Source organism: Sminthopsis crassicaudata, chromosome 3, assembly GCF_048593235.1.
Source record: "Sminthopsis crassicaudata isolate SCR6 chromosome 3, ASM4859323v1, whole genome shotgun sequence".
NCBI lineage: Eukaryota > Metazoa > Chordata > Mammalia > Dasyuromorphia > Dasyuridae > Sminthopsis > Sminthopsis crassicaudata.
Window position 1 is genome coordinate 569,763,072 of NC_133619.1, and position 16,893 is coordinate 569,779,964.

Here is a 16,893-nt window from a genome sequence, read left to right on the forward strand (position 1 = left end):
AATCTGTAAATAGACACTAATCAATCTTCATTAAATTCAACTCTTTACAGAAGAAACACTATTTCCTGACCCACAAGACCCTCGGTGGAATCTCTCAGTTTACTTGGTTACAGAATAATGTATTCAACATCAAAGGCAAATGGGCTCTTTTTTTTCTTTTCAAGTTTAATTTTTATTTTTGTCCTATGGATCAATTGTTCCCCTATCCTGTGAGACAATGACACCTAGTGGTCTTTTCTTTTTAGACAATTCTAATTCTGATCCTAGGATTTGGTTTGGCTCATAAATAAGTGATTATTTGGGGAGTGGATTGGCTCCTCCCCCCTTAATCAAGACTTAATCAAGGATTGCTGGACCTAAAATGAAGATCACTTACAAAATAGACTTGCTTCGCTGGGGAATCAAAAGAACCAATCAGAGTCTTATCTTATGAACGATGATTCCATCTAGTCCTGCCGCGTGTATTTGTTTTGTCCTCTTTTTCTGTTATTCATCTATGGGCAGCTAGATTATATATGTCATCTGTTGTTTCATGCCTTCAGGTGGTTGAAATTAATCAACATCTTTTCATTTTATATATAGAAGTTTCTGAAATGTGCTGGTTCTTGATCCCGTCCTCCCAAATTGGAAAGCCTCTATCCTCTTATTAGAAATTATATTACCTAATTGTGTATACTGGTTAATGTTATTGTAATCAGTTTTATTTTTTTTAAGTCTAAAAATTTCCTTCACTCGATATTCAGGATCTTTGGACCTATGGGCGAACCCACTAACCCATTCATTCTGACAGCCTAACCAGTAAATACCTTTTGCTCAGATTGTTTCCTCAGTTACTATTAATTATCCGCCACACTTTCAAAATTTTATTTACAAACTCCAGAGTTAAAAATTAGCCTCTCTGTAAGTAAAATCAATAAACTTTGTTAACTATAAGCTATTACTGGTACTCTCACCAGTATCAACAAAAATCCTATGGTCATTTGTTAGAAATAGAATCTATGGAACACAGTATCTGGACTCAGATTTTTTTTTTTTAAATCTGAAAAATACTTGTACGCTCTAGCACCTACTTGGTAAGATTATGAGGCTCAGATGAGACCATGCGCATAAGTGTTGCAAACTTATTATGTAAATGTTGGTTATTAAAAACCTGGGAAAACGTGTATGAACTGAAGCAGGAGGTGGTGAACAGAACCAGAATAATCTGGTTATTAGTAAATTAATTATAATCATTAATTTATTAAAAAATTAATAAACAGTCAAAGAGAAACAACTCTGAAAAGCTTAAGAACTTTGCTCAACCTCAGTGACTACCCAGGATTCCAGAGGACCACGATGAAGCAGGTAACCCAGGTAACTGACAAGGACGTGACAGATGCAAGGTGCAGATTTAGGCGTTTCCGAACGAGGCGGATGCCTAGCTCCAGTACAAATAGGCAACCTGGTACAAGTGCTGGCTGGCTGGCTGGCTTTCTTGGCGGGGGAAGGGGAGGGACTAGATTGCTATTAATCGGGGAGGGGGGAATGTCAGTATTATCACCCCTTCTTATGCCTTCCATAGAAGGGGGAAATGCGTGTAGGCGGGGTAGAATCCAAGAGTTTAAGAACAGCGGATCTGGAAGAATCCCCTTCCTCGCTCCCTCAACCTCCCCTCTTTCCCCCACTCCCCGCAAATACACGCAGCCCGCCCCGCCCCCAGCTTGCGGCTCCCGCTGAGCAGCCGGGCCGCCAGAGGGCGCCACGCCCTCGCAGTGCGGGAGGCGGCCGGTCTGGCGGCTCCGCGGCCCGGGAAGGAGAGACTGGGCAGAGGCTGGGCCGGGCCCGGAACTGCGGAGGCGGCGGCGTGTCATGGACCGGTTCGTGTGGACCAACGGCCTCTTGGAAATCAATGAGACGCTGGTGATCCAGCAGCGCGGGGTCCGCATCTACGATGGCGAGGAGAAGGTGCGCGGCCGCCGTGGGGCGAGCGGGCGGCGGGTTCCGCTCGGCTGGAAGAGGCCAGGCCGGGAGCAGGCGGGAGCGGGCCGGGGCTTTGCCTGTGGCTCGTTCCGGGGGGCTGCCTGGCAGAGCTCGTGTAGCTGCCTGGGGGGGGGGGTTCTCGGGAAGCCCTGGTCCTCCCGAGCGCAGGAACTGGGGGGAGGGGCCGCCCAGTCCCAAACGTCTGGTTATTCTGCTCCCGTCGCCCCCTGCACGCCCCGGGATCCCCAGGCGGCCCAGCCTGGTTCCGTGTCCTCCCTGAATACTGGCTCCGGCCCTTCCGGCTTCCCACCGTGGCCCCTGCGCGGCCGGGGACCGCCGGCTCTCTTCCCTCTCCCGCCCCCCTCCCCATCCTTTCCCCCTCTTCTTTCTTTCCTGCCTCTAAATCTCTCATTTCTCCTTCCTTTTCTTTCTCCATTACTCCTCTTTCTTACTTCTTCCCCTTTTCCTTTTTTCCTTCCTCCTTTCCACTTCTTCCTCCTCCACTATTTTTCTCCCTCCTTTCTTTCTCTCCGTCTCTTCTTTCATTCTTTCCCTCTCTTCTTTCTTTCCCATCCTTTCTCCTCCTTCCATTTCTGACTCTTTCCCCCTTGATCTCCCGTCCAGTCCCCTCCGTTTGAACTATAGGGATGACTAAAACAAAAAAATGGAGATGGGGCAAGAGTGCCAAAGATGGGGTCAGTCATCTCCTTAAGGGAACACACTCGAATCTCTGCTGCGGGTCCTCCCTGTTGCCTCTGGTTTAATTAAACATGTGTTCACCTCCCTTATATTTGTGATGCTTGGTCCTCACCAGCCAAAGCCAATTTCGTATCTCTCTCCTTCCTCCCTCTGCTAGAACAAGTCATATAATTCGAATTTTTAAGGGCCTATTTATTATACCTGAAGTACAAAGTTTTTTTTTTTTTTTAAATTTAAACTAATTCCTATTACCAAGAAGTTAATGATCTAATGAAGGAGGCAAGACAAGAAATTCAGCATATACAAAAATATTCTAAGAGGTAGAATATTAAGTGATTCTTTTAGGAAAGTGAAATAAAATAGTCACTGTAAAGGAAATGGCTTAACCCTGACCCACCCCGGCATACCTAGAATATACCCCGAGAGACCAGTTCTGTATTAAATCAGATGATTTTTAATTTGTTTTCAGCCTCCATTGATTATTAGTGCTTCTTTATCCTCCCAAAATAATCCTAATGCACTGGTACTCATATTTTAAAAAATACTAGTAATAATTCTAACAACATTCTTTCGTATACAGTAATTATATAGTAAGCTTATCCTCCACCCTTTTTTGTTCTTATAAATGAACAAGGGGTCATTCTGTAGTCACTTAACCCAGTGAATATTGAAAATTTGAAGTTTAAAATATACTTAATGGATTGTAACTTCTTTTATCCCTGGGATGATACTTTTTAAAATTTAAAATATTGTTTTGTTTTTTCCAATTACATGTAAAAAGATAAATTTAAACATTCATTTAATTTTTTTTTTTTTTTTTTGCTGAATCAATTGGGGTTAAGTGACTTGCCCAGGGTCACAAAGCTAGGCAGTATAAAGTGCCTGAGGTCAGATTTGAATTCAGGTCCTCCTGACTTCAGGACTGGTGCTCTATCCACTGAGCCACCTAACTTTTCCATTTAAATTTTTTGAGGTCCAGATTTCTCCCTTCTTCACATCTCATCTCTCCAAGACAGTAAGCTATGTGATACAGGTTTTATTTGTGCAATCATGTAAAGCATTTCCATGTTAGTCATATTATGAAAGGAGAAATTAGGAGGAAAAATATGAAAAAAAAAATGAAAATAGTATGCCTTGATGTGCATTAGACTCTTATCACTTCTTTCTCAGGATTTTCCTCATTTTTTGGAATTGTCTTGGATTATAGTATTACTAGAATGGCCAAGTCACTCATAGTTAATCATTATATAATGTTGCTATTACTGTGTCCAATATTCTTCTGATTCTGCTCATTTCCCATTGCATCAAATCATATGTGTCTTTCAAAATTTTTCTGAAATCTGTCTGCTTATCATTTCTTATAGAATAACAGTATTCTATTACACTCATATATCACAACTTATTCCAGTATTTCCAATTGATGGGCATCCCTTCAATTTCTAATTCTTCGGCGCTACAAGAAGAGTTGCTCTAAATATTTTTGTATAAGTAGATCCCCCTCCCTTTTTTTTTTTTTTTTTTTTTTTTTTTTTTTTTTTTTTTTTTTTTTATGTTTTTGGGACACAGTTCTAGTAGCGGTATTGCTGAATCAAAGTATCACAGTTTAATTGTCCTTTGTACACTGTTATAAATTGCGCTCCAGAATGGTTTGTATCAGTTCACAACTCCACCAACAATGCATTAGTGCTGGGACTTTATTTTTTTAAGCAGAAAAGATTATTTGAAAAGTTATTATTAATCATAAAAATCTATTTAGCTCAATAGAAAAAAATGGATGGTTCACATATAGAGTGCTTTAAAATGTATACATCCCATTTTCTTATTAGTCATCTTATACTTCAGTTTTTAATCCAGTGACATTGGCCTGACTGATTCACTAACAGAACACTCCAGTTCTATTCTAGGCATTTTCTGTGGTTATTCTACCCTTTCTTCATTCCTTCCCTGGTTTCCTTTAGGTCTCAACTAAATCTCTTCTATAGGAAGCCTTTCACAACTGCTCTTAATTCCTGGGCCTTCCTTCTGTTAATTATTTCCTATTTATCCTCTATGTACGTTGTTTTTATATGTTTGCTTATTGTCTCCTCCATTAGATTATGAGCTCCTTGAAGACAGATACTGTCTTTTGCCTTTTTGTATCCCTGGTACTTAGCAGTATCTGGCCCATGTAAAGGACTTAATAACTGTTTATTGACTGACAAGTATAGATATATTATCTCTATGAAAAAGATTAAATGACTTCTTTGTAGTCATATGGGTAGTCGATATCAGAGCTGAAATTTAAACCTAGGTTTCCCATTTGAAATCTAATATTCTTTCCACCACAGCAATAAATACAATTTCTGTAAGGGAAGGGAAAGGAAAAGCATTTGTTAAATACATTCTATGTATAAGACGCTTTTCAAATATTGTCTCATTTGATTCTCACAGCAACCCAGTGAAGTAGGTGCTAGTATTTTTTTCATTTTACAGTTAAGGAAACTGAGGCAAACTGATTGAATCACTTGCTGAGGTTCATATAGATATTAAGTGTATGGGCTAGATTTGAATTTGGATCTTCATGACTTTAGGCCCAGTGCGTTCTCTACTATACTTCAGTAGAAAATGACCATTTAAATAGTTTTGCTTATTCTTTTTTAGTTTATGTTTTTCTTAGGGCATCATGATCTCATAGACACAGAATAAAGAAAAAATGAGTTCAAATCCTGTCTTTAACACTAGTTGGCTATTCAAATTCTCATCACTGTGTTTCAAGACAAGATTATAGACAATTTGCACTCCATATTGATGAAGGGAATTTCATTTTAGTGAAATCCTTATAATAAATTTTAACATATTCCTTATGGCATTAAAAAAATCTGAATGTGAATTGTAGAAAAACAGATGACTAAGTAATTATAAATCCTCAAAATTATCCTGACATAAAGCTGGGTAAAGCATTTCCACAGTAAGATAAAAGGACTCTGTACCAAGTGCGATTCAGACTTTTTGGAGGAAAACAATCTAAAATACAGGATAAATAGGAAATAATTGAGAGAGAAGGCACAGTTATTAAGAGGACTTGGATGTAGCTTCCTGTAGAAGATGAGGTTTTAGTTGGGACTTGAAAGAAGCAGGGAAAGCAGTAGGTGGATATGAAATATGGCAGATAGCCAGAGAAAATGCCTGGAGCCAAGAGATGGAGTGTCTTGTTTATGGTCCAGCCTGGAGGAAATGGATAAATGACTGTTGGCAGTGTCTATTTAGCTGGAAAAAAATTGACTTCCACTGTTTTCATTTGTCAGAGTCCTTCCACCCCTAGGGAGTTAGTTACTCCTTTTATTGATGATCTCTAAATGACCTTTCCTCAATCCTCACCTTTCTTGAGCTCTCTGCAAACTTGGGCTTTGTTGATTACCACCTCCTCCTTCATGTTCCCTACTGTCTAGATTTTCAGGACACTATTCTCCTCTGTCTGGTCCCCTTCTTAACTGTCTGGCCGATACTCAGACTCCTTTGCTGATTCTTCGTTCATATGACTCCCCCTAATTGCGTGTGTTCCTCAAGTTGTCTTAGGCCCTCACATCTTTTCCCTCCTTGTTTCACTTTGACATCCCATCAGATCCCATGGATCAGTTGTCATCTCTGTGCACATAGTTTCCAGAACTGTCTGGCCCTAGCCTCTTTCTTGATTTACCGACTGTCTTTTGGATATCACAAAATGATGTATGTCTTATGGACTTCTCAATGTCACCATGTCCAAAACAGTTCATTATCTCCATCTCTCACACCTAGTCCTTCCTTCTTCCAAAATTCCTTATAGCTTTTGGGGATACTAGCATCCTTTCAGTCACTTAGTCCTGCAAAGGGTCATTCTGGACTACTTGGTCCAGTCCTCATATTTAATCTGTTGCCGAATTTTGCCATTCCTTTCTCCATAACATCTCATGTCTGTGTCCTCTTCTCTTCACTTACACAGCTATCACATTATTATTATTATCACTTCTCTCCCAAACTGATGCAATCATCTTCTAATTAGTCACTGTGCCTCAAGTCACTTCCTTGTACAATCCATCTTCCCACATACTTGCCAAAGTGTTTTCCTAAATTGGACATAGACCATGTTAAAGTGACTATTTCTTCCCATGTCAACTATAAAGTCCTATCCTTGGCATGTAAAACTCTTCATCTCGTGATCCAGTATTAGATTTTATTCCTATCCCTGCCCTCTGGCCTATTTGCTGTTCCTTTCACAGGGTGCCCATCTGTACCTTCAAACTATGTAATACTCTGACTTAGTATGCTTTCCTTCTGGTCCTCTCCGTAGTTTTCCTGGCTTCATTCAAGACTCTACAGGAGGCCTTTCCTGGTTAGGCCCTCTGCTAGTCCACCTACTCTTTAAACACTTGGTCTATACAAATTACTGCTTTAGAATGTGAACTCCTTGAGGAGAGGGGCTGTTTCTTTCTCTCCTCGTTGCTTAGCACAGTGTGGGCAAATAGTAAGTATTTAATAAATGATTGTTTGCTGATTGATTTTCTTAGGAAATATCAATGATGCACAGTGGCAGAGACATATCTCTTAAACTTTACACCAAACTCACTATTGGGATATTTCCATCTGGTTTTCTTAGTGTCTTCTTGTCCTTAGTTTATGATTGCACATTACTACTTTTCTGAACTCCAGGCCTATATTGCCAATAAGCATGTGTTACATCATTTCTCTGGAACTGATGTATCTGCTATCTGCCACTTCAAATTCAGTGTGTCTAAAATCAAACTCATTTCAGCCCAAACCTCCTCCCAGCTCCCATACTTTTGATTGCCTCAATATCATGTCAGTCCTTAGGTTCAAAACCCAGGAGATTTGTGTTTGTTATTTCTTCCTAACCTTCCACATCTAATCATTTGCCAAGCTTACTGCTTCCTCCACAATGTTTTTTGACATATGCCCTTCATTCCATTTATTGGTCTGAATCCTCTTTCCTGAACTTTTGAAGGAGCTTCCTAATTATTCTTGTCTCCAGTCTCTTACCACTATAGTCCATCCTTCACACAACTTAAGCTTTGCAAAGAACTTTACATATTAACTCATTTGATCAAATGCCAAATTAATATTCTTTTTTAAAAAATATGTTTATTTTTTAAAAAATTAGTATTCTTAATACACCTGTGACCTTGTTTTAAAAAAACATTCTTAATGGCTCTCTATCACCTCTGTGATAGAATAAAAAATCCTTAGTCTAGGTTTTAAAGCTTTCACCTACTTTTCCAGCCTTATATCAGATTGTTTCCCATGGACTCCCTTCCCCTTTCCCCCCGAAGTCTCTCTCCCTTTTTCTCCCTTTCCCTCTCTCCCCTTCTTTCCTCTCTCCCCTTGGCAATGCACCCCCTTCCCGTCCAATCATACTGGAATGCTGGCTATTTTTTCTACCTGACTTTCCATCTTCCTAATTGCACAAGGGCCTCCCTTCTTTTTTCTGTTTGAGGAATCTATCTTATAGAGCTAGCTTATGTAACTGCCTCATAGACTCTTGACTATTGTTCCAAACATGGTTTAGATTCAGGTACAACCTCTATAAGATCTCTCTTGATAACTCCTATTCCCCTCTCCCTGCACTGTTACTAATTCTCTCTCTTCTTAAAATTATTTAGTATGTACTTATGTGTACATGTACCTAGTCAGTCTATACACATTTATTAAGCACTTATTACAAGTCAAGTAGACTCCCTGCTATTTTATCTTGACACTATAGAATATAAAGTTCTTGAGGACAATAGTTGTTTCCTTTTTATCTCTGCCTCTTCAGTTTATAGCCCCATGTGTGGATATAATCGGTACTTAATAAATGTGCATCGAACTGAATTATAACTTTTTTCCAAAACCTGTTCCTTCTCACTTCATCATTTCCCTCAGTGGCACTATTAGCTACCTAGTTTTCCATGCTTTAATTTTTTCTCTTTTCTTTAACTCTTCCTTCTGATTCACTTCTTACCACTTTAAAAGTTTTGTTAGTCCTGCCTCTGTAATATTTCTCATATCTCTCTCCTCCTATACTCCTACAATCTCCATCTCAGTTCATACTCTCATTGTCACGATTCTAGACTATTTTAATCTCCTACTGGACTGTTACTGTTGTAATACCTTTATAATACTACTTCTAAACTTGTTCTCTCATTTCCAATTTGTCCTTCACAATACTGTCAGACTGATCTTCTTTATGCATATATCAGTCTGGTCATTGCTTTCTTCAAAAATCTGCCATAACTTTTTCTTGCCTATTGAAAAATGTTTGTAGTTATTTAACGCTCCAAAGTATCTGCAGACTGGTACCATCCTGCTTTCTAATCTTATCTCATTCTTCTCTTCTTCATGTATTTGTTATGATCCAGTCAAACAAGACTACTCTGTCTTCTCCATACATAACCAATATTTCCTGCCTCCTATACTAAACCTATTCTTTTTAACTTTTAATACTTTTTTTCCTCCCCCATTTATCTTACAAGTTATTAACAGCATGTAAGCATGTTATTTTAATTATTTTTTTCTTTTAAAAAGCTTAGTTTTTATTTTTTAAGGGTTTTTTAAAATATCATAATCCTTTCCAATAAGAGATTCCCCAGTAGTTGTCTTCCTTTACTTAAAGCAAAATTGTCTGATTCAGGAACAGTTATCAAAAGGAGAGTATGTCTGTCTGTCTATATGTATGTATGTTTAGGCATTTTTGTCTTTTTTTCCTTATCTTTTGAATAGTTAACAGTGTTTCCTATGCAAAATTTGTGATGAACTATTTCTAAAATATTTACTATATAGTAATAAAGCATTATATTCATTCACTTTAATGTAGAAATGGATTGCCATGGTTAAAAGTCTGTATTTCTGTTGAACACCTGTGGTGAATTTTAGAAAGAACCAATGGACAGACTTAGAGAAAATGCTTTAATTAATTAGATAACAGTTCCAATTGAGTATTTGAGAATGCTATTGACTAATTAAATAAAAGAATTTTGACAATTTTGAATACTATCTATATTATGTTATGCTTCTTTCTAGATAAAATTTGATGCTGGAGTCCTCCTCCTCAGTACACACCGACTAATCTGGAGAGATCAGAAAAATCATGTAAGTTTAAATTTTTTGCATATGTTCTTATGTGACTCACCTACTTGAAACTCCTCCTCCCCTTTTCCCCCAGTGGTTAAAGTTTGTAGAGAGATAATATTTATTTATCTTTAGCCTGTAGGGATCATATCTCATAAGACATTCTTGAGGGAATCGGATTAGAGAAAGGCTGACACGAAATTTTGTTGATTGCTCTTACTTCCTTTCATTCAACTCCAGAAGAGTATGAGCTAGTTGAATCTATTGTAGAAAATAGGAAATATAATGGAAGCTCTCCAGTTCTCCACACTGGTCCTAACTGTTGGAAATACATTGTCTCTTATGGAGATGAGGCACAGTGTTACCATAAATGTGGTAGGAAAATGGTTATTTCCCTAGTAGGAATGACACAAAACAAGATTGCCCATCTCCTCTCATTCCCACAGGTATTGAAAATGAAATGGATAATGTCAGGCCTTTCTTGTAATAGTCTTGAACGATTATCATTTGTATTCCTCCCTCCTGCCGTAGGGCACCTGGTCTCTGTGTCAAAATATCACTTGAATTTGAGATCTAGTTTGAGGATTCAGAGTAGGTGCTGAATCAATACCTTTTAATTGATTGATTAACACTTAATTAGTTGGATGACAGAGACAAGTTGCTTACCTTCTCTGGCTCTCTGTTCCTCCATATGTAAAATGGGAATAATAATGCTTTCAATACCTATCTAATATAATAATCATAATGAAAATATTTGTAAACCTTTTATATAAATTTGAGTTAACTTAGTAAGATAAAAAAAATTTCCCCATTTTAAAAGAATTTTCAACAGGGTGATTCTGGGTGAGTTTTGTTTATGTTATTAATACCTTAATTCTGAGTAGCTTAAAACACTTCAAAGATATTAGGTCCAGTCCTTCTAATATTATAAGCTATTTCTTGGGAGTATTATAAATATAAGCTTATTTTTTGGAAGTATTATAAAGAATATGATCTTTTATAGTTCTCTAATAGTTTATAATGCTCTGGAACAGAAACAGGTTATGGACTTTTACAAATTCTTATATTTTTTAAAACTGCCTTTGGATTTTTTAATTTTTTTTTTTTGGCAAAAATTGGTTTATCAATACCAATTAGCCTCAACCAACTAATCTATTCTGTGAACAACATTGGGAAGCAGGAGTTAGCTATTCAAGGTCAGGATGGTGAGGGAACTTGGAATAAAGTCACTTGAATCATTTAAAAGAACCCATTATGTTTACCCTGAAGAAGAGAAGACTTTAGGTGGAATTTGAAGAAGTGGGTCAAATAGGTCAAAGTTAAGAAAGGCAGATTTTGGTTCTCTTGAAAAGAAAAAAAAAATTCCTAATGATTAGAGTTGTTCTGAAGTTTAAAAGATTTCCATGGAAAATCAGAGCTCTCTATCAGGTTTTATTATATGCCAGACATTGATTATACAAGGCACTGGGGAGACAAATCCAAAAAATGAAACCTACTGACAAGAAGCTTGTAACCTATAGGGCAGACAGCAGTGACTAAATGAGTATAAAAAATAAACAAGTACAAGTTGTCAGTCCAAGGAAGCTTGAGAGGGAGGTTACTGGTGCTTGAGAAGATCAGGAAAAGCTTCATGTAGAAAAGCTTCATGGAGAAGAGCATGTTTTGGGGATCCCCTAAAGAAAAGGGTTCTGTGAGGCAGTGCTGATGAGGGAGCCCATTCCAGGCTCAGGGAGTGGCGAAGGCCAGAGAGAGGCAGTGAGGGACAGGGACAGAGAGGAGGGCTAGAGTGGCTGGGTGGCAGTGAGGAGGCAGTTGTGAGGGTGGCTAGGAAGACTGGGGAGCCAGGCTGAGGAGGGAACTAAACAGAGGAGTTGTTTTATCCTAGAGGCAGCAGGAAGGCTCTAGAGCAGGAGGCGCAGGGGAACCATGGGTCATATCTTTGTTAGGGTGGGTAGGGGGATAGACTAGAGGGAAGAGAGGTTTGAGGCTGGGAGGCTGCTTACCGCAGTGATCCAAGGGAGTGGTGGCTGTGGAAGCAGAGACTTGAGCTTGGGGGAGAAATGTGGGGAAGACAGAATAATAATTGATGGGTCCAGGAAAGGGAAGTGTGGAGCTGGGGTTAGCAACGTGGATGTGAACCTGAGAGTCTGGGAGGGTGGTGGAGCCACAGACAGATTTAGGAGGAAAAGGAGTCCAATTTTGGACAAGTTGGGGCTTAGGGTGGGCCATGGTTACTAGGAGGTTAAGGTAGGACTGGCAAAGGTCACATAGGACCATGGATACCCCGAGAGGGACAAGAGGGGGGGCAGCAGTGTCAAGGGCAGCCCATAAATCAAAGTGCACAAGGACTGAGGAAAACCCATCCGCTTTGGCAGCTCCTTACAACTCTTAAGATTCCCTGATAGAACCATTTGACTCTTCTTATTCAAAGGTGTATTATTCGGGTTGTGGATTATTCATCTCCCCAATTCTCTTCTGATGTCTGCATTTTCTTATTTGGGAGGAGGTAGAAGAGAAGAGGTTAATTGTTAGTTAAACTTACTTTAGTGATTTTAAAATTTTATTTATCTTTATTTTCAAGGCATGGTGGGGAATTTTTTTTTTTTTTTTTTTTAACTATCTTAGTGATACTTAATGACCACAGAGATGCTTTCTGTCCATTTGGTTTCTTATCCTCATTCTATTATTGGCCTGTCTTATATTTTGACCTTGCATGTCCTTCATTCAAAATCTATTTATGCCACCCTAGGTCTTTTAACTCTTTGTTTTTGTTTTTTGTTTTTTATTTTTAAATTTTTTTTGTCATTTTAACCCTTCTAAAAGTTTGTTTTCAAGATTATATCCAGGTAGTAAGTATTGTTAGTAAGAAGGACTTAAGCTGTAGTGAAAAGTAAGGACAATAGTTTTAAAAATCAAGAATTATTTTTATGAGTCATTGATTTCTCCTTGTTCTGAATGAACTTCTGTAACTCATTTCAACCCCTCACCTTGTTTTTAATTGTTTTAATTTAATTAATTTAATTGTTAATACCTTGTTTTGTTATCTAATTACATTGTGGTCCTTGTCACAGTAGCAGAACTAACAGAGAACCCAGATCCCTTCACCAAGATAACTTTTTACTATCCTCAGATTTTCTTGCTTCTTTTCTATTGCCTTTATTTCTCTATACCATTTTTGTGTTGAGGACTTAGGTTCTGGTCAGTCTTTTTTTTTTTTTTTTTTAAATAAATCAAATAAAATTAATCTTGAATCTAAAGTCTAAGGAATTGCTCTTGTTAACTTTCTCTGTCATCACCTCATGGACTGTGGCGAGTTTCTGCTTTGTCTTTGTGTTGGTCTCTCCCTCTTCCCTCCCACAGGGCTCTTTTACATTCCTAAGGTGGCCCAGAGTAGCTGCTAGATAAATGCTTATTGGACCATGAGTACTGAATGCTGTAAGCAAAGCACCCAGATTAATCTCATTTTCTTTTATTTTTTATTAATTATGTCATAGGATTGTTGCATTGCTATTCCTCTTTCCCAAATTGTATTCATTGAAGAACAAGCAGCTGGTATTGGAAAAAGGTAAGATTTTATATGATCTTATTTGTTAAATATGTTTTCATTTATTTATTTATTTTTAACTTAATGAAAAGTCTTTAATCAGCTTGCAAGGAGGGAAGGCCAATGAAATGAAAGGAAATGAAAAACAAAAAATGGATTGAGATTGATTAAGAAGACTCAATCTTATTCTGAGGCATGTAGAAAATAATGAGTCACTATATGAATGTAATGGAAAACCAGTCTATAATAAGAAATGACCAACACGCAGACCCCAGAAAATCTTTAAAAGACCTATTTGAACTGATACCGAGCAAAGTGAGCAGAACTAGGAAAACACTGCACACAGCATCAACATTATGAAGACCAACTATGAATGGCTCAACCCTTCCCAGCAATGCAGTGAACCAAGTACAAAGAACTCACAAGAGAAAAGGCATCCATATCCAGATAAAGAATTGATAGACTCTGAATGCAGATGGAAGGATATTTTTTCATGTTTTTTTTTTCCTTTTTGATCCCCTTCTTCACAACTGTGACTAAGATGGAAATATATTTTACATAATAGCATACGTATGTATCAAACTGCCTATCATTTTTGGAAGAGGAGAGGGGAAAAAATTTGGAACTCAAAATCTTATAAAAGGGAATTCTAGAAATTCTCTTGACATGTAGCTGGAGAAAAAATTAAATACCATTTGAGAAAAAATTTGTGAGCCAGTAAACAATAGGAATATGTTTTTATTAAGCTCTCTCTTTGGTGGATAATTTCCTTTTATGATATCATGAATTGCAACCAGTTGGCCCAGTGAATGGGTTTCTGGATTTGGAACAGGAAAAACTAGAGTGTGAATCCAGTTTTATATACCCCTATGTCCCTCATCTGTAAAATGGAATTATATAAAAATTAAAATTAAAATGGATAAGACTTTTGCCTTTGCAAAAAGTGTAGTAAGGATTAAATGAGATATGATAATGCACTTTGAGGATGTTAAAGCACTGTATAAGTACTAGCCATATATTATTATTTTATTATCATAGCATTTTGATTCTATATAAATTAGCTATCTGACATTGGTCAGGGAGAGTCCTGCATGCATTAGTTTTCTGTACTTGCCTTATTGACATGAAATAATATCTTAAAGCTTTTGTATTACAAGCTATAAAAGTATATAAAGAAAGACGAAATATCTAAATATCTTCTTATAGGTAATTATAATGTTTACTTCTCAATCTTTTTCTTAGGCTATTATAAGTGAAATCACTCGCTCAAATAACTTTTTAGGCTATTATAAGTGAAATTACTGGCTTAAATAACTTCAGATGACCAAATATGCCCAAAACCAATAAGTTTAGATTCTTTTTTTTGGTAGCATGAAATTAAGGGACTTCCTGACTCCTCATTTCTTCAGTCTGCTCATTTCCCATGATCTACTTAATATCCAATCCACCATCACGCACAGTATTCATTCCACTTAACATCTTCATGAACTTTGAAATGTCTTTATCAGATCATAATCTTTTATCATCTATTTTTCTCTCTGCCTTGCAACCTGAAATTAGTTCTTTGTGGTCAACATGACCTCTCTTCCCTTCATTCCTATTCCCATCCTGCTGAATGAAGGTGGAGAAAGTTATGAAACTGTATTGACCAAATCCAGGACCAATTTGTGTGATGCAAACTGGCCTTCTCTGAAGCAAGCTGCTTGCTGTTTATGTCTCCCCATTGGACAACTGTCTGCTCACCACAGTTTCTCCAAACCCTCCTCATGCTTCTTCTAGCTCTCCCTCCTCCTCCCCTCTCCTTGTCTGTATGTTTTAAACTTTCTCTTCTGCTTTGCTCCTCATCTCAGATGTCTACACCCTTTCTGGTGGCTCTCTAGTTTTTTGTCTGAGCCCAAGGGGGAGCATCCTGGTCTGCCTTCTTCAGCCCGTCTTGCTCATCTGCAGGCTCTGTCTACCCCTCAGCCAAAAACTCTCACTTCTTATAAGCATGTTCACCAGCTGTCCTCCTGGCTCTCTTCCCTTTCATGCTTACATTCCTTTTAGAAGCCTTTATTATTGGCCCTTCCTTTTGGTGTCTGCAAGTTCAGCTTTCACTTGACACTTTCTCGCCATGTCACCCCCCCCCCCCCAGCTCTTAGATGTCACATCAAGTAGCCTCTTCGCTTTTTGTCCTGGAATTCTCTACAGTCTGGGATGCTCTCAGCCTCCCTCTCTTCTCCCAGTTCTTGGCATGCTGCTTTCTTGGACTTGCCTTCCTGCCTGTCTGAACACTCCTCAGTCTCTCTTGTTGCATCTTTGTCCAGGTTTATCCCCTTAACCATGGTCGGGGGTGGTGGTGGTGAAATCTCTCCAGCTCTGTCCAGGTCCTCTTCTTTTCTCTTCTTCTGTTTCACTTGATGACCAAATGTGGATTCCATTATCATCTCTTTGCAGGTGATTATCAGATCTACTCACCTATCTATAAGCTCCCTCCTGACCTCCAGGCTTGCCCACTCATGGCCTGTCAAGACGACTTGATACATAGTTTGCCACTCCAGTTTCCCCACCTTGTTGTCATCTCAAACTCCTGCTTCTCCCCCTCACAGCCTCCTCTGGGTACAGACCCTCACTACGTCATGCCTGGACTCTTGCCATCCCCTTCCTTGTTCACTTCTCTTCCCCTACTGTCTCCTTACTCTAAACTGTCCTGCACCCAGTTTTTTCAGTGATCTTCAAAAAAAAGGGGTTCCTAAGGCCAGATCATTCCTCTCTATGCCTCACCCACCAAGCTTTTCCCTGTTCCCTCCAGGATCCATTGTGAAGTCTTGTTTGGCCCTTCATAGCCTCCCCCATGATCTCTGAGGTATGGAACATTAGATAATAAGGGTTCCCTATGGTGTCTTAGGGCAGGATATTTGGAATCTTGGATGGCCCTAGGATTGATTGGTTTCAGTGCTGCAGCACTGAACAGATTTGAACTCGGGTCCTCCTGAACTCAAGGCTGGTGGTCTACCCACTGTGCCATCTAGCTGCCCCTAATTTTTTTTTTAATTAATAATTTTTTATTATATATATATTTTTTATAATATTATCCCTTGTATTCATTTTTCCAAATTATCCCCCCCTCCCTCTATTTCCTCCCCCCGATGACAGGCAATCCCATACATTTTACATGTGTTACAATATAGTCTAGGTACAATACATGTGTGTGAATATCATTTTCTTGTTGCACAATAAACATTAGATTCCGAAGGTACATGCAACCTGGGCAGACAGATATTAGTGCTAACAATTTACATTCACTTCCCAGTGTTTCTTCTCTGGGTGTAGCTACCTCTGTCCATCATTGATCAACTGGAAGTGAGTTGAGCTGCCCCTAATTTTTAATCTATTTGATTCTCATGACAGCCCCTTAGTTTTCTTTCTTTCTTTTTTTTTTTTTTCTTTGAGGCTGGGGTTAAGTGACTTGCCCAGGGTCACACAGCTAGGAAGTGTTAAGTGTCTGAGACCAGATTTGAACTCGGGTCCTCCTGAATTCAGGGCTGGTGGTCTACCCACTTCGCCACCTAGCTGCCCCCTTCTTAGGGCTTTCTCGAAGGAATCACGTTCCTGCTTCCGAACATGGAGTC

General features: G+C 38.7%; 1 protein-coding gene across 1 annotated transcript in view; it reads left to right on the top strand.

Moving 5' to 3' along the window:
• Window positions 1-1,746: 1,746 nt before the first annotated feature.
• Window positions 1,747-16,893, top strand: part of VPS36 (vacuolar protein sorting 36 homolog) — a 44,550-nt gene continuing 29,403 nt past the window's right edge. The window contains exons 1-3 of the mRNA XM_074304813.1: window positions 1,747-1,944; window positions 9,691-9,759; window positions 13,233-13,303. Of these exons, the coding sequence (XP_074160914.1) occupies window positions 1,849-1,944; window positions 9,691-9,759; window positions 13,233-13,303 (236 nt within the window). The 5' untranslated portion in view covers window positions 1,747-1,848. The remainder of the gene's footprint in view (window positions 1,945-9,690; window positions 9,760-13,232; window positions 13,304-16,893) is intronic.